At 41.8% G+C, this 22,902-nt stretch overlaps 2 protein-coding genes across 2 annotated transcripts; one reads left to right on the forward strand and one right to left on the reverse strand.

The window, feature by feature from the left end:
* Window positions 1-2,728: 2,728 nt before the first annotated feature.
* On the forward strand, window positions 2,729-4,665 carry LOC127780726 (uncharacterized). The gene is made up of 6 exons (XM_052307682.1): window positions 2,729-2,838; window positions 2,957-3,052; window positions 3,371-3,544; window positions 3,735-3,785; window positions 3,902-4,045; window positions 4,278-4,665. The coding sequence occupies exons 1-6, from the start codon at window positions 2,746-2,748 to the stop codon at window positions 4,617-4,619; spliced, it is 900 nt and encodes a 299-aa protein (XP_052163642.1). The 5' UTR covers window positions 2,729-2,745; the 3' UTR covers window positions 4,620-4,665.
* Window positions 4,666-15,518: 10,853 nt separating this feature from the next.
* Window positions 15,519-18,244, reverse strand: LOC127780006 (uncharacterized). Its single transcript, XM_052306948.1, has 2 exons — window positions 16,772-18,244; window positions 15,519-16,088 (listed from the first exon to the last, which is right to left on the reverse strand). Exons 1-2 carry the CDS (start codon window positions 18,097-18,099, stop codon window positions 15,881-15,883), a joined length of 1,536 nt encoding a protein of 511 aa, XP_052162908.1. The 5' UTR covers window positions 18,100-18,244; the 3' UTR covers window positions 15,519-15,880.
* Between the last annotated feature and the right edge of the window lie 4,658 nt (window positions 18,245-22,902).

Below are 22,902 nucleotides of genomic sequence, written 5' to 3' on the forward strand. Positions count from 1 at the left end.
CACCATGGTGGGCATGGACAGGAACACATCATCTCTCACATTGGTTTCCTCCCGCTGCCGCCGCCACCACATTATCCTTTGTCGGAGTTTCTGCCGCCGCCGTACTTCGGCGCATACCATGAACCAACTATCGGATACACACCCCACAGCGAATACTATGGATCAATGGTCAGCCATGCACACCCAGGTATGTGAGATAAGGAACACATCCTCTACCTTAAAGATAGGTGACTGAGTCGCTTACATGTGAGACCACTCTACTATAGGATCACATGTCAGTGACTCAAAGTCATGTGACCTAATGACAGAGGATCCAATTCGGTTAGATATACTAAAAGTTAAGTTTGGTGAATTGTTATTTAAAAAAATATATATTGATATTCAGTTATCCATACCCTATATGGGACACACCATAAGTTTGGTGCATTCTTTCTTTTATTTATTTATACTGATTTTCTTTGTTATATGTAGGAGAAGTCTGGTGTATTTTTTTTAATAAAAATTATACTGACTTTCTTTGTGATATGCAGGATTTGCCTCTCCAGATTAAACAAGCAACTTCTAGATTGGGATTAAGCCCCAACTCGTCTGTTCGTCCAATCCAATTCACGCAAGAAATCTATACCTACTTAAAAGAATACTTAAGGCTTCCAATCGTCCGCTTCGTCCGTCGTCGTCGTTTGAGTCCGAGCCCGTCTTTAAAAAAAATCCCCTTGCAGATCAGCCGATTGCTCCCAACCCCTTTGCCCCCAATTCCCAAAATACATGAATGACAAAATCACTCAATTGCAATCCCAAATCCAAACCAAGAATCCCCACAAAATCAACATCCCAAATCAAAAATAAAATCCAAACCCTAACCCTAGCCGTCTCCCGGAGCAGCCCTCCTCGTGGTCGCCATCGTCCCCGTTGTCGTCACCGCCTTCCACCGTGAATTATCACTGGTAATTGTAATTTCTGAAAAAGATTGATCTGATGGTATCATGGTAATGCTCATGCTTCTGCTAAATTGATTTGTTTGTTTATCTTTTGTTTTGTTTTATTTTTTAATTTTTTTTTGTCTTTTGTTTGAGAGACAAGAGGAAGTGAATACAGTTTGTGTGTCACTCCTTGGTCTCTCCCCCTGCCTTATTCGGTCGTTCATATCTCCTTATTTTTATTTTTTGGTAGAAAAAAAGAGAAATAAGTTAAGTTCCATGAAGATATAATTATACCTTTTGGGTGAGGAAACCCGGGCAAATATTCATGGATTTGTTCTCAAAAGATTATGAGTAACCATTTGGCTCCTTTTTTTATAGTTATGAAAATTGATATGAAGACTTGTGGTTGACCTATCCTAGTTCTTGCAAGGCTCATATGTTCAAGGTATTCTATATTAAGATTTGTAATAAAATACATAAAAAATATACATTACTTGTGCTAGTCTGCTAATTTCTTACTTCCTCCGTCCCAAATATAGCAACGAAGGACTGGATGTGATATATTATAGTACAACGAATCTAGATATATATGTCCAAATTCGAATATGGATATATATATGTCCAAATTCATTGTATTAGGATGAGTCACACCCAGTCATAGGTTGCTATATTTTGAACCGAGAGTACAAATTAGTACTTTCTCCATCCTAAAATAATTAGTACTAAATATATCCTAATTACTACTTCCTTCATATTCTTATAAGTTATATCAAATATGATATTATTTGATACTATGTTGCTATATTTTAGGACGGATGGAGTATTTGATTTATTGGAAAAGCCAAAAACAAAATTATACCAAATGGCCATAGATTTTATCCCTTTGCAAGCCAAAGCGAGCTGAGTTTATCCATGTCATGATAACTTTGCTGAGTTGGAGATGATGTGTTCTATACGGTCTTCTACGGTTGCACGTGCATACACACTTATTTGTTGTATTTTAGGACATACACTAGAGCAAAGCATATCTTTCAAATGTTCGTGTGTTTTATCAGATTTAGCATCAACAGTTATCTACAAGATTTTTTTTATATAAAATTACGTCTTTTACAATATTAATTTAAAGAAAAATACTTACAGTGCATGCGTAAGACTAATCGATCCAATGGGGTCATGCGCTCATTTATATTGATATTATTTTATTATACCTGTTTTGGTATTAGAGTTTACTTATTCCAAATCTAGCCAAATGTGGGGCCTCCATTCTGATAAAGTAAATGTAATGCACCTGGGTGTTTCCTAACATCCTGATCATTGGTAGTACAAATTTTACAATATTATTTTTTTTTCAAAAGAAGATTCAACTCCAATAATAAATTTTTAGGGTTAATATGTTAGTATAAATTTCATGATTTTGAAATATATCATTACTATTCAACTATTTGGAACCATGTCATTATAATTTCATAAATATTGAAAATATACCACTGCATACCCCTTCACTTTATTTTTTTTTAATTTTCAGTACCAAATTGCAGCTTTATTTTATCCCCTTCTTCCTTCCTAGTCTATTTTCTATAAATGTACTGTAATAAATATATATATATATATATATATATATATATATATATATATATATATATATCTTCATTAATTTTCATTGAATTAAAGATTTGGTTTTGTTTTCTCATTGAATTTGAAGATTTCGTTCAGATTTCGGATTTAATAAGTTGAAGATCTTTCTGACTCATCTATATAAAGCGGATGAAACAGGCTAGCAAAAGACACACAAAACACGATACCTCTTCCCTTCCCCACTTCTAACATGGAGAACGTTTTTACTCAATCTGCACTACTCTGTGTGTTGTTTCTTAGTAGTTCAATAGTTGGAGGTTGCTCTCCTACAATGGAAGAAGAGGTACTTCTCTTGAGCTATATATATTGTTATAATTCAAATTCGATTTTATTCAACTGAAACATAGAAGTAATAGCTAGTCTATATTGATTTGTTCCCCTTTTCCCAAACAATTAACCAGGTCCAAAAGAATTGGCGAACATTGATGGCCCCTCTACTTCATGTGAATTTCTCTTCATCGGATCATATATCAACTCAAGCTGACCCAGTATATTATGTGAGTGTCATATACTTCTTCCGTCCAAATATAAAACATAGTTAGAAATTTGTTCCAAAATAATGCAACTCATATCTTCTTACCTATCATCGATGAATAAATCGATAAATTTGATTCTTTCAATATCCCATCACTGTACCTACTAATATAACTTTCCTATTAATTTGGGGCATTTCGGTTCTTTGTCTCCTTTCTTAACTCCACCATAGGAAGCTAAAATTTGAGTTTTTTTGGGGAGTATGTTTTTTTTCCCTAGATCTAAAAGATGCACTTGTACTCATGATCATGATTTTCATGACCAAATACGTACTTTGGCAGTTTGCAGCATATGGATCGATTCCTTCAGACGACGCTATCAAGTATTACGGATTAGAGGCCACCATGGACATTTATGGCTTTAATCTAGAGCATGGACAACAAACCGGAGGTTTCATTTGGATTTACAATACGGATGAAGCATCTGCCGTGAATAAAGTTATAGCTGGATGGAATGTAAGTTAAACTTATCTGCTTGATTTGGAATTGTAATTTCAAGCCTACATTAGCTTAGCTGGTTGATGCTCAACAGGTTCATGAGCTTCTCACTGTCAATCGAAGATGTGTCACTAAACAAGTTACTTTGATTAATCATTTGCTCCATTTCTTTTAGTTTTAACATTTAGTTGTATTGTACCTCATACAGGTTGAGCCTGAATCGTACAATGATTCACAGACGCACTTCAGTACTTGGTTTGTAAGTTTCTTCATAAACACTGCAGTTTCCTATCCATCAATTTTTATTTTTATTTTTTTGCCATAATAAAGATTTTGTATTTATTATGTCATAACTCATTCTCCAATTAATGCCAGATTGAAGGTTCTAATGTTTGTCCTGATATGCGTTGTCCTGGATTCGAAAGTGTATTTAGCTCAGAAATCGTTCCTGGAATGGTGATTAGCCCTGTTTCCACCACCTCTGGCAAGAAACAATACATTACAGTCAGAGTATCCAAGGTTTAATTATTGTCTAATTAATAACAGAACAATCTTACATTCCTTTTTTTTATCCCTTCATATATAAAATGGAAATAGTACAATGAATCTGGACATACCCATGTCTAGTACAACGAATCTGAATATACCTATGTCGGATTCGTTATACTAGGATATGTCACATTCCATGCTGGTTGAGATATTTTAGCACGGAGGGAGTATGCGTCATGACACTATATTTTGATGATTTCAGGATCAAAATTCCGGTGATTGGCAAATCTACTATGGCTTTAATGGGGATGCCAAGCTTGCAGGTTACTATCCAAGATCTCTGTTTACAAGCTTGTCAGATAAACCAGTGACAATATTGTTTGGTGGCTATGCCTTGAGAAAGGATCAAAAGCCAAGTCCTCCAATGGGCAGCGGGAATGCCCCGTTTAAAAACGCCGCATCATTTCGTAGTATCAAGTTTTTTGATGCCGGTGGCAACGCCCATCCAATCGATTTTCGTCTCGGATTTATATCAAATTGTTACACTATTTCTGTTATTGAAAATGATGGGTTCTTTTATGGGGGACCTGGCAATATTTGCTAGTAGTTTGTAATCGAGCTTCAACTTAATGTAATGAATATCCTGGGGACTGCACCCACAGAGAAACTGAGCTTCAATAGAGTTCATCACAATTGTTTTGTCACTCTTAGTTGATAAGTATTCAGCCTCATCGTTTGACGTATTGGAGGAAAAAACGAAATGGTATATTTGCAAATAAAAAATAATTTATGAATAAAAATTTTATATACATGTTCTTAACGATCTAAAAGCGAAGGCTAAAATAAACTATGGAATAAAAAAAACTCAAAATCAGCTCCAAATTTAAGGTTGAAAATTTAAATTTTGGCTGATAAGCATAAGTGGAATGATTGATACAAGATTCTAATATACTCCCTCCATTTCGAAAATATAAGCAGATAAGGAGAGGAAAGGGAAAAGAAAAAGAAGCCGGAGAGGAATTACATATGTGGCATGGTTCCTTGCTTTTAGTTTCACTTTCACTTTTACCCACGGTATTTACATACTCCCTCCGATTTGATAATTCATGTCATATAGACAGCGACACATTCTCCAAAACCTATATTTGAATATAATTTTCTATTATAATATAAAAACCTTAATAAGTACTCCATCCATTTTATATTATAAGTCGTTTAACTTTTTTCTTAGTCAAACTTCTTAAAGTTTAACCAAGTTTGTATAAAAATCAAAATATATTCAATGTTCAATTTAATGAAACTAATTTGGTGTTATAGATGTTGCTAGTTTTTTTTTATAAACGTGGTCAACCCTAAAGAACTTTGACTAAGAAAAAAAGTTAAACGACTTATAATATGAAACGGAAGGAGTATCTAATTTAATTTGATTTTTTAAGTCTCATCTACACATGTTGTCCCAGTGCCTTAAAATTAATATTTCAAAAGTTGCTAATAGTCAAAGTTATAAAAGTTTGACATCACCCTTATAAAAGAATGACATGAATTACAAAACAAAAGGAGTATGTGACATTATCTTTAGGATACTTTCATCGTAAGTGATCCCTCTCAAAAAGAGTGGATATTTTCATCTGAAGTGATCTCTCAAAAAGAGAGAAGAGGAGGTGTACACTTGGCATGGTTGCATAAGGAAAAATTCATATCTTGCCTTTTGCTTGGTCAAGCTAGCTAGCCCATGTCAAGCCAGCTCGTATCATACCATAGAAAATTAAACCCTACTGTCACATAGATTATGAGAAAATATATAGAGAGAGCTATAGAAATATAGAATCTAGAAAATAAATAAAAACCATAATTTTTTTATAGATTCTCACCCGCTAGTTATTCACAAGCTATTTCTCATAATCCATAGTTTCCTAAACAATACCAAAACGTCTAGGTACTTCAACGCGCAATATATATACAAAGGAAACTACTCCTTCACGATGATTTAAAAAAAATAGGGTCATCGAGGCCAATGTCATGGGCTCACGGCGACATTAGGATGGAGTGCCGCCGCCACCTTCTTCCGGCCCTACGCAAGGAGGCAGGTGCCACTGTCGCCGTCGTCCGCCTTAACCTCGAGAAGCAATTTCCTCCTTGTGCCTCTACCCGGGAGGCTGCCGTCATCATCGACTTGGATGCTGGGAGGCCACCATCACCATCTGCCTTAACTTCGTGAGGCCGTAGCTGTCATCTGCCCCCAGGAGGCACCCACCAGGCCACCACTGCCCCCATCTACTAACTCCAAAGAGAATGCCGCTGTCTGCTGCTTCTAGCATTTCAGGTACTTAATACTCCTATGTATCTTTTTAGTTCATATATTGGTTACTTAAAAGACAGTGGCGGATCCAAGAAGAAATAAATTAGATAAAGCTATAGCTCCCCTTCAAATGCATGTATAACAAAAGAAAAATTAGTCGAGGCTTCGTAGGGCTCCTATGGTTCTATTGCAAGTACTCTATCTGGAATGGTCGGAACCATTGTATTTTTTTTAAACCTGGAACGGTACCTGCATGACATGTGACTTGTATAAGAACACTAGCTGTCAAGTGCTAATGAAATATTTTACTCTAAAATTTATGTCATTCCTATGCTTGTGTATAGCGATAGACAATCAGATATGAGATATGTGCCATTCACTTGGAAAAAAAAATATATGACATTTTACATTCAAACATCAAGCATTATATTGATCAAACAATTAATATACTAGCTGAGCTCGTTTGGCCCCTTTTCGAATTATAATGCAACAATACATTGCTGATGAGCACTTGGCAGAGCGCTGCCTTGCCTACCTGTTTTTCATCGTACCGCCAACAATTACCTGAATTTTGTTCGATCGGATAGTACCAGTAAATTACTTTTACTCCATCCATCAAATCAGAAAGACGACAAGGAATCTCATATAGGAAGCGTGCATGAACATATATAAGACCATGATCCCAAATAAAAATAAGCCACGGAAAGAAATATTTTTATTTGGGATATTTTTACCTATCTTTAAATAAAAATAAGTTGGACATATAAAAGGTTCAACGAAAGAAATACTGATTTAAAGATAGGTAAACATATTCAATGTGCAACTTATGTAGAATCTGAACATTCCAACTAAATCTACAAGTAACAAAGTCAAACGAACTAAATCTACAAGTAACAAAGTCAAACGAACGAAAGCTTCACGCAAAACTTAGGGTTGTGTGGTGTGTTTGAGAGTAGTGGAAAGGAGAGGATCGACATATTCCCTCCCATTTGATAATTCATGTCATATTATGATTTTCTATTATAATATAAAAAACTTAATAAGTACTCTCTCTATTTTATATTATAAGTCGTTTAACTTTTTTCTATTGTCAAACTTCTTAAAGTTTAATCAAGTTGTATTAAAAATATACTAATATTTTTAATATAAAACAAACATATTATTATAATATATTCAATGTGGCGTTGTAGATGTTGCTAATTTTTTTAGAACAGTGCAATACATACGATAAATATCTTACAATCAGTGTACGATACTTTCCAATCTCTGATGCATGCAGAAAATATATGGTCCAAAATGTTTCCATGGCCCAATCAATTATCATGCATGACTGGATTGTATCAAAATCGTAACAAGTTATCGTACGTACAACAATTTCCTTTTTCTATATATAAACATGGTCAAACGATTTATAATATAAAAGGAAGGGTGTATCTATATTATGAGAATATAAGTTGTTTGACTTCAAAGGCGGGACCAGGAGTGTCGCCGCGACGACGACTCAGCATGCAGCGCCTGCTCCCGCATCGTTGCCGCCGCCGGCCGCCGGACCTCCTCTCTAGCCTCGCCCCGCCAGCCGGGCCTGCCCAGACGACGAGAAGTGAGAGAGAGAGCGAGGAGGAAGGGAGAGAAGAAGGGAAAGATGGAGGGTGATGACGTGGTCACCCTAACATGTGAGGCCCACATGGGTCCCACGCTGACTCAGCTGCTATATCGGACAAAATAGGGGTCAAAACTGTCTAAGGACCCAGAGTGACCCGGTTTTATAAGTTAAGTGATGACATATACCTAGTTTTACAGTTAGGCGAATTTTTAATCAAATGACAAAACGAGGGACACTTTTTCCCTTTTTTTTATTCAAAGGCTTTGAAATTCCTACGTTACAAATCTCTAATACTGATTTTTTATTCAAAGGCTTTTTTCCTGGTTTTTTATTGGGCCACGTGTGTAGGATCGAGATATCGATAAAGGGGGGTGAATAGGCGATTTAAACTAGATGACATCAGATCAAAACTAACCTAAGTTGCTACGCTTGGTGAGGGACAATGTAAACTAAGCAACTAAGTTAAGTTTCGCAATCCTTGGGTGATATGGGCTCAAGTATATCACTATGAAAGTAAATAGCACATCTAAGTTAAGTTTTGCAATCCTAGGACGATATGGGCTCAAGTATGTCTCTATGAAAGTAAATTACAAAAATGTAAATGCAACAAGTCAATGAGACAAGAGACAAGGAATTTTTCATCCGAGGTTCGGAAACTCGCCGGTTTCCTAATCCCTATTGAGGCGAGCCTAACTTCACCGCTCAAAACCACAAAGCCACCGCAAGCCCCCTTTGTCAAAGGGTGGGTAAGGTGGGAGCCAGCCCTCGAAGTGGACTACCCAAGCCTCGATCATTAGGGGTAGTTCTTCCTTCACTCCGAGGGTTGTGAACTCCAACCCACTCACAACCGGCACCGGGCCTCCTCTACAATCTTCTCGGAGAGGTCATCAGGCAACACCTCCACAAGCTGTCTAGGCGGCGGCAACCTCCAAGAGTAACAAGCGATGACCCGGCTCGGAGATGATCAAGTGCTACACTAGATCCACAATGAAGCAAATGCACTTGACTCTTGGCTAATCAACCCTCAATCACACCTAATGGATGAACACAAGCACTAGAGAGTGTGAGAGAGTGTGCAAGGGGTGTATGCAAGTGAAGCAAGTGCCAAGAGAGTCTCCTTGCTACTGGTAGGGGAGTATTTATACCCCCATCCACAAAAACTAGCCGTTGGAGGTGAAATCCCCCAACTCCGTGCACTGTCGGTCAGATCGCTGTTGTGCGGCCGGTCAGACCAGGCTACTTTGTAACGGCTAGTTAATTGAGCCCACTCAGCCCAGCCGGCCAGACCGCCATAGGGCGGCTGGTCAGACCGGCCACGGCTCGGTCAGACCGCCACCAGCTCTATCTGACCGGCTCTGGCAGCTCGAGTTTTCCACCCCAGAGCACACCACCCAGGCCACAACCAGATTCCCAGGGGCCGGTCAAACCGGTGTTGCTTGTGCGGTCAGACCGGCCAACCTCTGCCGATCAGACCAGTGCACAGCCTACAGTTAGACCGGCCCTGGACAGATAGTGCAGAGAAAATGAAATGTGAAGAGTCTAAAATGCAAATAACCTAATGTGGCTTTTAGATCATCTCCTTGTTTAGGTCATTACCCCTCTTGATAGTACGGCAAAGCTATAAATAAAACAAGCACAATTTGATCGCCCAACTCCTCGATCAATTAAAATTAAAACTCTAGTTTACCGTCTTGTTTCCTTTGCTTTGAGCCATCAAGTTTTAGTCCTTCGGTAATCATCCATGCACACATATCACGTGGTCCTAACTCAAAATATATAACTCAAGAGACTGGTTAGTCCACAATTAGCGCTTGTCATTAATTACCAAAATTAACAACGGGGGGCCTAGATGCTTCAACGTGGTGCAACGAGAATTTGGCTTACTGTAGGATCGAGATGTCGACTAGAGAGGGGTGAATAGATGATTTAAAACTAAATGGCACTTAAACAAAACTAACCTAAGTTGCTAGGCAAGGTGAGATACAAGGTTAACTAGGCAACTAAGTTGAGTTTTGCAAACCTTGTACCATTGCTTCGCTCTCTCCTGAAGGGAGAACGGAAACAACTTCCACCGTACAGTTTCTTGCTTCATGCCACAAACCTTAAGGCATGAGCAAACTTGCTCAAAGTCCCGCAGATGATGGTAGGGGTTTTCCTGATCAAGACCAGAAAAAGAATTTTCCCTAACCATACTGATTAGTTCGGAGTGAATTTCATAGCCAGTTGTAAAAATCGGCTCCGATAAAGGAGGTGGCTCATAGAATTCGCCTCTAGGAGCAGACAGCTCAAAGAGAGGTTGCTCCATGGTCGAGAACAACTTAACATGAGTACTTCTCTGGGTAGAAGGGGTGAAGGTAGAATAAAAATCAAAATAAAGGGATACAAGGATGAACTGGGTTTGGAAATAATCAGCAACCGTTCTCCAGCAACTACGCCAGAAATGCTTTTTGGTATTTCTTACGATCACAGATAGAATCCGCAAGCGCACGGATATACAGATGTAGCACTTCCCTATGGAGTATTCCAAGGGTATCGAATCAAGGGAACGTGTGTGATTAATTCTTCCTCCAGTTCATCCAAGGACACCAAGCGAAGGTAGGCAGAGGATAAAGAGGATTTCCTAGTGAGAAACAGTGTCTAGGGAAAGCTTAATTTTAATCCTAACGCAATACTTCAGGCACTGACAAGAAGCTTCATACATCTCTCAAGTTTAGCATAGTCTCTAGAGTATAGTTGAATAGAAATAGAATAGAATCTTCAGTCCTCGGAGTCTTCGGAAGAATTCGGGTATGACTCTAATAGCTTTTCCTTCTTTTGTAAGACTTGTATTTTATTTATAATATTCTTCTTTATACTACTTTGGTATTGTACTACTTTCCGAGTATATGAAGACCAACTTTATGATATATCCAAGTTATATTTATTATGATGCTAGCTTATCTAGGAGATGCAATGGTGTGGGTATAATGATCGTATTTACGATGACTCTATGTCATGACGATGATATTAGAGTAGTATTTGGTAATTGAAGCGTGGTGTTTAGATTACTGAATATCATTATTTAGGGTTATATGTTGTGGAGGCGAGGTGGGCCGCTGATGGTGACAACTCAGTATGGGTATTCCTCTGCGCGTATATAGTCCTAAGTTAATTTCCTGGGGAGGGTACTCCTCCGTATTTAGCCCCGGTTGGATGGTCATGACGGATTGTCGTAAGGAACTCGGCAATTAGGGGTGGCTTCTCGAAGCACCATGAGGGCATCGGAAAGAGGTATTAGTTGAGTAATCATTTAACTAGGATGTATGTATAATATTGTTGACGCGAAAAACACGCACTGGCCTGAGAGATCTGCTTAACTCTAGTGCAGGTCCAAAGAAATTGCATTCGGGTTCTGAGCGTGCCAGCTGGTTTGATCCTGCAACCAACAAGAGAGAAAAAAGGACAAAAAGTTAAATCCATCAACGATAGCCAATCAGCTAGATTGCCGATGACATATCGTCCGAAGCCAAGCCGATGTAACCTGCATCAGATCAGCAAAGGCAGATAAAACGAAGAGATTGCTAGGTCCACCCGATCGGCTGTAGAGGTTAATGATACACAGTCTATCCAATGAAATACAGTTAGATCGGGTGGTTAGGATAGATCGGACGTTATACCGAGACAGTATAAATCACCCAATATCTAAATGTGCCTCAAAGTAGAAATTATGTATACTCACCGCATAGCCGATAGGGCAAACCTAACGTGTATCGGCTAGTACTCCGATACCACCTTATACCAAGATATCATCACAGATAAAATAAACAAAACTGAGATCAATCTAACAAGCAGGGTGAACTAGCAGACTGATAGGAAGCTTAATATACTTTAAACGGATGATATCTTGATATAACGAGCAGATTTAGACAATCCAGAACCAAGCAGGGAAACAAGATGGCTAAATCAGGTAAGATCGGTTGAAACCCCGCTATCTCTATTAGTATTCAAGGAAAGAGCTAGATAAGACGTTTCAAGACAATACTTAACAGATCGAACCTAACCGATGCAGCATAAGCGTGAAAAGAAACAAAAGATCTAAGCAAATCGATGAAAACTCATTCAAGATGGTAGATACACCGCATAGTCTAGTTTGACATCGACACCTAAAATCATCGGCCGTTTTCGATGATAGAGGCTAGCCGATGAGGTTTAGCTGACGAGATCAATCTAGATTATGCGGTATATATGATAACTCGGCGGTTCACATAGACAGGATTAGAGTGTCGTAGAGATGCAAGCACTAATCCCGAGAACGCAATCCGCCATATCAAGCTTTACCTCTTCGTCGGAGATCGAACCCGATGCAGCCCAACTCGAAAGCAAAAACTCGACGAAACAACGAAAATAAAAAAGGGTGGCGATGCACCGAAGTATTATTGAATTGTCGTCCCTTGATTATAAGGTGCCCGGTCATATTTATACCCGAGGTACATAATGTGTCCTTGCTGGACACGACTCTTATCTCTAATACAATTTAAAATACAAATAAGTCCCTTAGGTGGACTCTTACCAAACATATCTCTAAGGAAACTGAAAAATGTCCTAATTAATAGATACAATTGCCCTTTTTAGGACTCCAATCCTTGTGCGGCAATGGCTGTGAAGCATTTTGACTAATCCTGGTGACTGGCGTGGGACCGTCTTTTCTCGAGATTGGTTGCATCGGCTTAGCTCCGTCGGATTTGGCGCTAGCCGATATGCGGCAGCCGATACTGCCTGTAGCCGATTCATGCGGCAGCCGATGTTGTTCGTAGCCGATGCGTACTCTGCCTTCTCGAACGGAATCTCTCCAAATCGGCTTTGACTCTAGCTTTGAATCCAGCCCATGGCATTACCAAATTTGGTCATTAAAAACACATGCCCCCCAAGTCCGCGATATTCGGGGATGTAGCGGATTTGCTCGATTCCGTCTCCATTTGCGTTTGGGGTTTCTCTTTCTGTTCCGGTTGTTATCGTCTTGCTTTAAATAATAACGTTGTACCGGGGTTCTCACGCCACTTGCCCTCGCTTTCATCGCCTCCGCCTCATTATTTTCCCCGCGAAGCCTTCATTGTAGCAATCCCTAATTCCTCGGCGATCCTTTCAGCGATTGCCCGATCATGGGGGATCCCTTGCTCCGATAGCCCCGCACGATCTTCGGTCATGGTGCATGTGGCAGAAATCCCTGAGGTAACTTCGATCTTTTTCCGCAGTGATTGCTCCGCCCCTTTTCTTGATGGTTCTTTATCTTTTTCCCCCTCTTTTTACTAGGGTTCTCAAGATCGCCTCTTGATTCCTTCCTCCCGGAATTCCACTTACTTCCTCCTCAGGCCGATGGGAGATCCGGACCCTACTGATCTCATCAATGCTGAGACAGAGAGGATTTCCTTCAAGCAGGCCAAGCCCAACCTGGCAAAGTGGAAGTCGACCTTCCGATCCTGGCCGTCTAAGTTGAAGGGATACAAATCGTGGTATAAGAGGCTAGCGGCCGCCAAGCGATCTCATTGGGAAGAGGTGGGGATAGCGCAATGTTTAGCTTTGTCTGTAGTAGATTTGAAGAAAGACGAGCCTTTACTTGCCGTTGTCGGCTATTTGAAGAAAGGCCATTTTTTTTCTCCGTTTCGTTTTTCTTTTTCGCGTCGCTGGTTTTTTTATGCTATTTTTTTCCGCACGCCATCACTATGGAAGCGGTCTGGGTTGGTGCGGCTGCTGGGCTGAGCAGACAGGGATGGCGGCCCAAGAGGAAGAAGAAGAGGGAGGAGAGGAAGCGGGCCGGCCCGAGGGAGGAGCCCAGCGGACAGGGATGGCGGCCCAAGAGGGAGGAGGGGAAGCGGGCTGGCTTGGGGGAGGAGAAAGGAAGAATGGGCTAGATTTGGCCCAGACTTAGGAGAGGGTTTTTATTTGTTCTTAATTTAAATTAATCATTGAAATTATTTTGTAGTATTAAAATTAGCAATTGGTCTCTGAAAAATTCAAATAAATTTTAGAGAGTGCTATTAATCATGAAGAATTTAATAAAAATAAAATTCAGCCATGTTATTTTATTTCCCACACTTACCATATTTGTAAATTGATTTAATTATGCACCTACCAATTTAAAAAATACACAAGTATTCGAAAAATTTTTGTGCGTCGCCCGTTATTGCATCATCATCGTGTCATCCCACTTTCTCATGCTCTCCGTTTCGTTTGTTGTTCGTGTATAAGTAGGAGAGAACACGATGATCGATGGGTGCGTGTATCCATGCTGGAGGGGAGAGAAACACGTCCACGCAAAAGGCCTGCGTCTAGATCAGTCTTGCGGTCGTCAACGCACAAGTCTGAACCTATATCATGTGCGCGAGCAGTATAAGGCCCACACCAAATTTTGTTAGGCTAAACAGTGGTAATTTTTAATTCGATGTATAGCGGCCAAATCAATGTGCAGCTATATTTGATTACATCTGTTTTCGGTTTCCTTGGCTCTTTTTGGTGAGAAGATGTAACCAAATATTTATATATTTCACAATTAAAGCATGCAGTTATATCGATGCATGGAGGGTTCAGCGCCTGTGAACCGGAAGAGAAAACACGATAAACTAAGCATGGTCTCTTCCCACCAAAATATATACGTTTGGTCGATTGCTTTGGCATCAGATGGAATTGGGTCAAAGAGTTTATCTAAGACGTAGTAGGGATTGAATTGAACTAATTATAATTTCTGATGTATCATCTTTTGCAGTGTTTGATGCATATTTTAATTTGCGATTGCATTGTGTTAGCTTAGTGAATATACCACATGCTAATTCAGAGCTGATTTAGACTATTTTGAATAGGTTAATTGATAACTCCACATAAAGGATATGCTTTTGCTTAAATCATAATGAAACTTGAACTCGGTAAATCTGACGTTTATTATAATTTAATTGTTTCCGTTGCGACGCACGGGTATTTTTCTAGTACGTAGTAAATGTTGCTATGTTTTGTGTACCAAATAGTATCTGTGTAAAGTTGAACGAAAATACATAGGCAGATTCATTATTCCAGTATGCTCCATTTCGAAAACTTGTTTTTCAGAAATAAAAACAGTCACTTTCCAATCTGAAACTCTCTACTAAAATATCAAACACAGTAAAAATCTCAGTCGAGCTGAGGCTTAAAAAAAAACTCAGCTCGATTGTTGGAACTATCCTACCAAATGACTCACTAATACTACCTCCGTTTTCTTAAATAGATGAAACCTCCGTTTTCTTAAATAGATGAAACCGTTGACTTTAAAAATATTGTTTGACTATTTATCTTATTAAGAAAATAGTGCAAATATGTTAAATATAAGTTATAAGTTATGCTTAAAGTATCAATAATGCTAAAAAAACGTCACAATAAAATAAATAACATTTATATAAATTTTTTAAATAGGACAAATAGTAAAACAAAATAAAAACTGAACAAAGTCATCTATTTAAAAAAGGGTGAGAGTAATATTGTCCACTTAAGTAGTAAAAACATAAAAATTGTCATATTCGCATGCTACACAAAAAAAATCCATTCGCGCCATATATACTTGTAAACACACTGTAATCAATTTCGATAGCAAGAGGATATAAACAGACCAGGGCTATTACTCTTGATCTCAAGTAGTGGTGATAACTCCAGGACTTAGTAGGATAAATTCAGCATAATAGACAGATAAATCTAGGAACGAGACAAAATTAGAAAAGATAAAATCAAATGGTCCAAAATGGAGCTTAAACATTGGCATCCTTCATAACCAGCCTTCTGAATCAGCCTCTGAACTCATAGATGCCAATAAACCAGATTCTAATGCAATCAAACATCACCTTCTCCTTCTTGCGCTATTTCTGGCCATTTGATGCTCAAATGTTCCTTTTGTCACACTCAGCCTGAGAAAGGCCTGCGGTTTCTTCCGGCTAGCCTCACAACGTGTTGGGCTAGACGGCACGGTTCAAGCCTCACTCCTCTTAAAAATTTCTGATACGAGAGCACATCCTCTCATATCCAGGGTTTCTTTCCACACACACTGATCATGGCCAGCCATCACATGTTCTCCCTGACTGCGTTTGCGTCCATGAGTGACGGCTGTCAACCAAGGGTTGTTGCTTGATTGTTTGTGCAACTCTACGCAGAGTACTTTTGCAGGAGTAGGTTTGTTCCTGTGCACAAAATAGAACCATGTTTTACTAAAATAGACAGGTGCGGTTGCATGACAAGAGTGACCTAGCACTAAAGTTTGTATTCTGACCACAAAGTAACAGATCACGGATTCAGCTCCAATAAACCAATTATGGTTAACCACATTCGTTCTGTTTTTGACAACAGCAGCACAAACTTAACAGCACAACTATTTACGACTAAAGTACACAATTCCATTTGCTCATGAAAAGTTCAAATGCTCTTGTCTATGTTAGTGGTCAATGTTTGAAGTATTTAACTTCGTGCAATGGGCCAAGCATTGTCATGGCAGGTATCATACACTTTCAAGCATTTGCACTTAAACAGTAAAGCAGCTTAGGACCTCCTGCTCATTCTTAAAAATGCATCCGCACTAGTACTTTAGCCTACAAATTCCAAGGATTGGGCTAAAGTTTGTACGTGTTTGAGCTAAAAAAGGAAAGGAACAAATGGCTGAGTTGGACTGTGAAGGGGCCATGGGCTATGGCCCATTACCACCGCTACCCGCACCCACCTCCACACCCAATCTATCTACCTATCAAATGAATGATTTTCCTTTTCCTATAGTGCAGGTATTCGTATGTATTTTACATTTTAATTAGATTGATGAGACAACCAACTAAAGGGGGCTTGTGCAATTAAGATTGTATAGTATTCTCGTTACCTGTAGAGATGTTTGGAGATCCGACTTTGACGGTACACATCTCTGAAACCGCCAGTTCTAGCACCACTGCAATCAACCACTTCTCTTACAGTCTTGTTCCTCATGTCAATCACCAGCAAGCACCCCTTCTCATCCATGCAGACAGCCCTGAGCAAGATGTAAACGACATCACCATCATCATGCTGCAAGCTCAGAGCAGGATGCCCCGCGTGGAGGTTCAGCAATGGTGACTGATCTTCAGCCTCATCCCCCTGTAGATCATGCAGCAATTTCAGATGGAGTGGGTTGTCCATCCTAAGCTCGGAAGCTTTGAAATTCCATCGATCCTGCCAGTTGCTGCTGCTGCAAGAATCCATCTTCCAAGTCGATGTGCGAGCAATCCATCCATGGGAGAAATGAGGGTACATCTCGAAGTAGTTGATCGAGCCGTTGACAGCGACAACGTCACGAACGGCAACCGCACAGCCTTTGAGGAGAACTCTGTGCACCCATGGCGGCGGCAGAGGCAGCGGGATGTAGCGAAGGACATTGTTGCCGACGAACATATCATAGATGAGGATGCCCTTCCAGAGATCGACCCACCCCATCGAGCCGCTTCTTCCCCCAATGTTAATCACCTTGCTCGCGAAGGTGAACGCAGCAGAGGCCACCGAATCGACGATGTCCATGACCTTGATCTCCCATTCCCCATTGGTGGAGTCATACAGATGCAGATTCAGATGATGCTTCCCAGACGACGAGGACAAGCGTTGGTACGGCTTGTTCTGGTTGAGCGCAGCAACGAAGAAGCCGCCGTCGCTGCGGCGCATGAGACCAACGCGGCGGTCGGGGAAGACCTCGCGGCAGGAGGACGGACTGGGGAGCGGCTCGAGCGATGGCGGCGACGCCTTTGCGGCATCGTAAATGAAGTACTCATTGAACTTTGCCTCCTCGGAGAAATACATAGGGCAGATGGTGACGCGGATGAGGGCGAGGTTACCATCCGTGGCGATGATCCGGGGCATATGGGCAAACTTTTCATGATTCAGGTCCGGGCAGTGGACGGTGAAGTAGGAGAGGGAAGGCGGCGGGGCTGACCAGAAGGTGACGTGGATGCGGTGGCCATCCTTGGTGGATGCGGCGGCGGTGGTGGCGTTGGTGAGGTGGTGGAGGTAGGCCTTCCCATGGAGGAGAATCCACTCGGGATATGGGGGGTCGGGATCGGGCAAGGGATGGGTCGGTGGAGGGATCCAGAACGGCGTACGCACCTCCTCCTCCTCCTCCTCCTCCACGATCTGCAATTGGATCCAATTTTGGGGTGGAGGAGGTCGACGAAGTTGAAGAGCCATGGAGAAGAAGGCCGATTGGCTTCGCACAAGCCGGTCGGCGGCGGCAGCGGCGGCGGCGGCGGCGGCGGCGGCGGAAACGAGGAACTCAAACCCTAACAACGAGCGAGAGAAAAGAAGATTTGCCAGGAAGGAAATAATAAATCACCAAACTCCCTGAAATCCCCTTTTCAAGGTCGACTGGTGTAAACGTGTAAAGAAGGAAAACGAGAGAAGAACGTCGGTGCACGCTACCATGGACCTTGAAATTGACTGCCCACCCCGGCCCAGCCTGTCCAGAACGAAAGGACGGTCTGGAAAGGTTAAATTAAAGGAAAATAAGTTCACTTTAGATCCCTCAATTTGTCGTCGAGTCTAAAATTCTTCCCTGGACCACAAAACCGAATACAACGCATCCTCCAACTTACAAAACCGTGCAAACAAGATCCCTTAGCAGTATTGTCTCTGGTTTTGGCTGACGTGGCGCCTACGTGGTTTCTTTGACTTAGGTCTTCGTCTCACGTGACATTAACGTGGCGCCTACGTGGCAATTCGGTCTGAAAAATAATAAAACCATGGGACCCACATGTCAGTTTCATAAATAAAATAATAAAAATGGTGGGGCTCATGTGGCCACACATATCCTCCACACTACTCCCTCTCCTCTCTCTCTCTCTCCCTCCTCTCTTCCCTCTCCCCCCCCCCCCTCTCTCTCTCCAGCCGACGGAGTAGCATGGGCGACGACGGGACGGAGCGGCGGCGGCCGAAAAAGGCCGGTAGTGTTAGCGTGACGCATATATTCGGCATGTATATCTGTTTCCTTGTGGCCTAACGTCCCGACATCTCTCTCGGTTCTGTTTCTATAAATCGGTTGACTAGATTTAGGAAGGTCGTATGCCTATATGTACTCCACATCGGTATCAATACGATTATTGCATTGAGTCCTATTGTCTCACATTGTATCAAACTCCTCAATCCACCGCTTCTGCTAAACCCTAACTTCACGCCGCGGCCATGTCGACCGTCGGCTCCTCTCTTTCCCACGACGCGCTCGTTGACACCGTCGCCACGGCGGTGGCTGATGCTGTCCGTACCTCCTACCAACCTCCTCCTGGCCTCACGATCAACGATGCCGTCGCGAAGACCATCGCGGACTCCGCTGCTGACAAGGCCTCTTCCGCCGTGCGAGATGCCCTCTCCAAGCACTTGCCCGCGCTGACTACTACGTCCGACTCTCCCCCGACGGAAACAAACTCTGTTGCGCCCCCGGCTACATCACCCACAATTTTGGAGATAGCGACGCTCCTCACCCGTCTCTCGTTCGGTCTCCCGGCTTCGTCTCCAACCACCGCGCTGCCTCTTCCGGTTCTTGACGCTGATGCCCGCAACGCGCTTCACGCTCAACCGTCGCCGTCCTCAACATGAAGGCGCTCGTCCCGGTGACGCTCAACCTCGCCTCCGCGAACTACTCCCGCTGGTGTGGGTTGTTTCTCGTGATTCTCGGCAAGTATGCCTTGACAGGATCAAGCCAAATTAATTTCAGCTAAATTCAAGAAATTGAGAAATTCTCTTAAGAAATGGAGTTCTTCTTTGGCCGAACTTTCCAGGACAATTGAAAACAGTAATAAAGTGATTCTGTTTATGGACAAAGTGGAAGAACTTCGACTTCTTAATGTCCTGAGTTAAAATTTAGATTGATTGTCAAGGGTCATGTTGCTTCTCTCTTGAGCTGGCAAGAGCAACACTGGAAGCAGAGGTTCAAGCAAAATTTGGTACTTCTTGGAGGAGAGAACACCAAATTCTTTCATGCCATGGGAACTGAAAGGTTCAGGAATAATAGCATTTCCTCCTTGCAAGACTCTAATGGTAATAAGGTGAATGATCATGAAGGGAAGGCTGCTATTTTCTGGAAGGTTTTTAAGGACAGAATGGGTGTAACTGATAGTCCTGAAATGGTGTTTAATTTACATGAGTTGATTGAAGATAAGGGGGATCTATCTTCTCTTTGTGCCCAGATTTCTACTAAAGAGATTGATGACATAGTGAAAAAAAAATGCCTGGAGACGAAGCACCTGGGCCTGATGGCTTTAATGGGTGTTTTTTTAAGTCTTGTTGGGAAATTGTTGCTTAGGATTTTTACAGGTTTGTGCTGATTTTTGGGGAGGCTCTATTGATTTGTCTACAATTAACTACTCTTATATCACTCTGGTCCCAAAAAAAAATCTAATCATGCGTCACCATCTCTCCTTGATCTTGCGCACCCCGTAAAATATATTGTTGATCACAGAAATCGACAACTAGTATTAGAATTACTAACCTCTTGCAAAGAATAAACATAAAACGGAGGAGAATCGACATCAAATCAGACGATCAATCCATCGGACGATGTCGAGAATCAGGCTTATGCATGAATGGGCCAACAACTCAGAATTGACATGATGAATTGGGCCAAAATTCACAAGTCTGCGGAGAGGAGCAATAGAGGAGACCACCTGCCGAATTTGGGCCGGTTAGGCCTAGCCCATGGTTCGGCTGAACCCCATCCTGGCGCCATTGGATGCAGGGTTGCGGCTGGACGGTGTGGATTAGCTCCCAATGACGGTTGGAGGGTATTTCCGACCATTCCAACCGTCACAACCGTCATTGGAGGCTATATAAGGCCTTCATCTCCTCACTTTCTCCACACACTTCACGCAAAGCTCTCTCATATTCTCTCAATCTTAGTTTAGTATTCTCAAGCTAGTGGAGTAGGAATATAATAAAAATCGGAGTCCGGAAGTCTTCGGAAGAGTTCGGGTATGACTCTAGTAGTTCTCCTTTCTTCTTTTGTAAGACTTGTACTTTATTTAGAATATTCTTCTTTATACAATTCTGGTATTGAAATACTTTCCGAGTATATGAATGCCAACTTTACTTTATATTCAAGTTATATTGATTATACTGCTAGCTTATCTAGGAGATGCATAGGTACGGGTATAATGTTTGCTTATGCAATTACTCTATGTCATGACGATGATATTAGAGTAGTATCTGGTAGTTTAGGCGTGATGTCTAGATTATTGGGTATCATTATTTGGGGTTATATGCTGCGGAAGAGAGGTGGGCCGCTGATGGTGACAGCTCAGTACGGGTATTCCTCCGCGTGTGTATATAGTATTAAGTTAATTTCCTGGCGAGGGTACTCCTCCGTATTTAGCCCTGGTTGTATGGTCATGACGTGCTGTCGTAAGGAACTCGGCAGTCAGGGGTGGCTTCTCGAAGTACCAAGACTGCATCGGAAAGAGGGTATTAGCTAGTTAATCATATAACTAGGATGTATGTATAATATGTATACTAGAAGTATAAGAATAGATTCTTTTTCTATTTTCTTTCCACTTAGCTTAGATATTTTAATATGAGAATGAGAAGTCTAATGCTTGTGTGTCATCCTACCCTATGGATTATATTAACCCCTACTTAGACTATGATTGTTATGAGTAATAAATTATTAGTATGGTTCTCTCTACTATAATCTTCCTACGGGATTAAACAAATACGATACCCTTGGAATACTCTCGGATGAAATGCTACAATGGTATATCCGTGCGCTTGCGGATAAACTCTATAACCATAATATACCAGGAGTATTTATGCGCCATTGCTGGGAATTATATTTCTAGTAATGTCGTTAAGAAATACCAACAGCGTGCATGGCCAGGGTAGGGTTTATATAGGTGATGGGGACGTGGGGACGGCCCACGCGCGCATTGAAGAGTGCTCATCTCCACGCGCGTGTGTAGGATCGACATGTCGACTAGAGGGGGGGTGAATAGGCGATTTAAAACTAAATAATACCTAATCAAATCTAACCTAAGTTGCTAGGCTTGGTGAGGGTGAACTCTAACTAAGCAACTAGGTTAGGTTTTGCAAACTTAGGGTGATAGTGGCTCAAATATATCTCTAGGAAAGTAAATCACGCTCCTATGTCGATGTTTTGCAATCCTAGGGTGATATGATCTCAAGTGTGTCTCTAGAAATGTAAATTGCACAAATGTAAATGCGACAATCAAATGAGACAATAAGACAAGAGATTTTTCACCGAGGTTCGGAAACTCGCCGGTTTCCTACTCCCCGTTGAGGCGAGCCCAACTCCACCGCTCAACCACGAAGCCACCGCACGCCCCCTTCGTCAAGGGGTGGGCAAGGCGGGAGCCGGCCCACGGAGAGGACTACCCAAGCCTCGATCACTCGGGGTAGTTCTTCCTTCACTTCGAAGGTGGTGAACTCCAAACCACTCACAAACCGGCGCCGGGCCTCCTCCACAATCTTCTCGGAGAGGTCACCGGGCAACTCCTCCACAAGCCGTCTAGGAGGCGGCAACCTCCAAGAGTAACAAGCAATGACCCGGTGTGGAGATGATCAAGTGCCACACTAGCTCTACAATGGAAGCAAATGCACTTGACTCTTGTCTAAACAACCCTCTAACACACTAGATGGATGAACACAAAGCTCAAGTGAGTGTGAGAGAGGTGCAAGGAGTGTATGCAATTGAATTCGATGCCAAGAGAGCCCCCTTGCTGCTGGTAGGGGAGTATTTATACTCCCACCCACCAAAACTAGCCGTTGGGGGCGAAATCCCCCAACTCTGTGCTCTGCCGGTCTGACCGGAGGTATGCGGCCGGTCAGACCATGCTACTCTGCAACGGCTAGAAAACTAGACGTTGTAGCCCTGTCAGAGGGCCCCATCGGCCTGGCCGGTCAGACCGACATGGGGTGGCCGGTCAGACCGGCCTCGGCTCGGTCAGACCACCATCGGCTCGGTCTGACCAACTACGGCTCCATCGGCTC

This window comes from Oryza glaberrima, chromosome 7 (genome assembly GCF_000147395.1).
Source record: "Oryza glaberrima chromosome 7, OglaRS2, whole genome shotgun sequence".
Classification (NCBI taxonomy): Eukaryota; Viridiplantae; Streptophyta; class Magnoliopsida; order Poales; family Poaceae; genus Oryza; species Oryza glaberrima.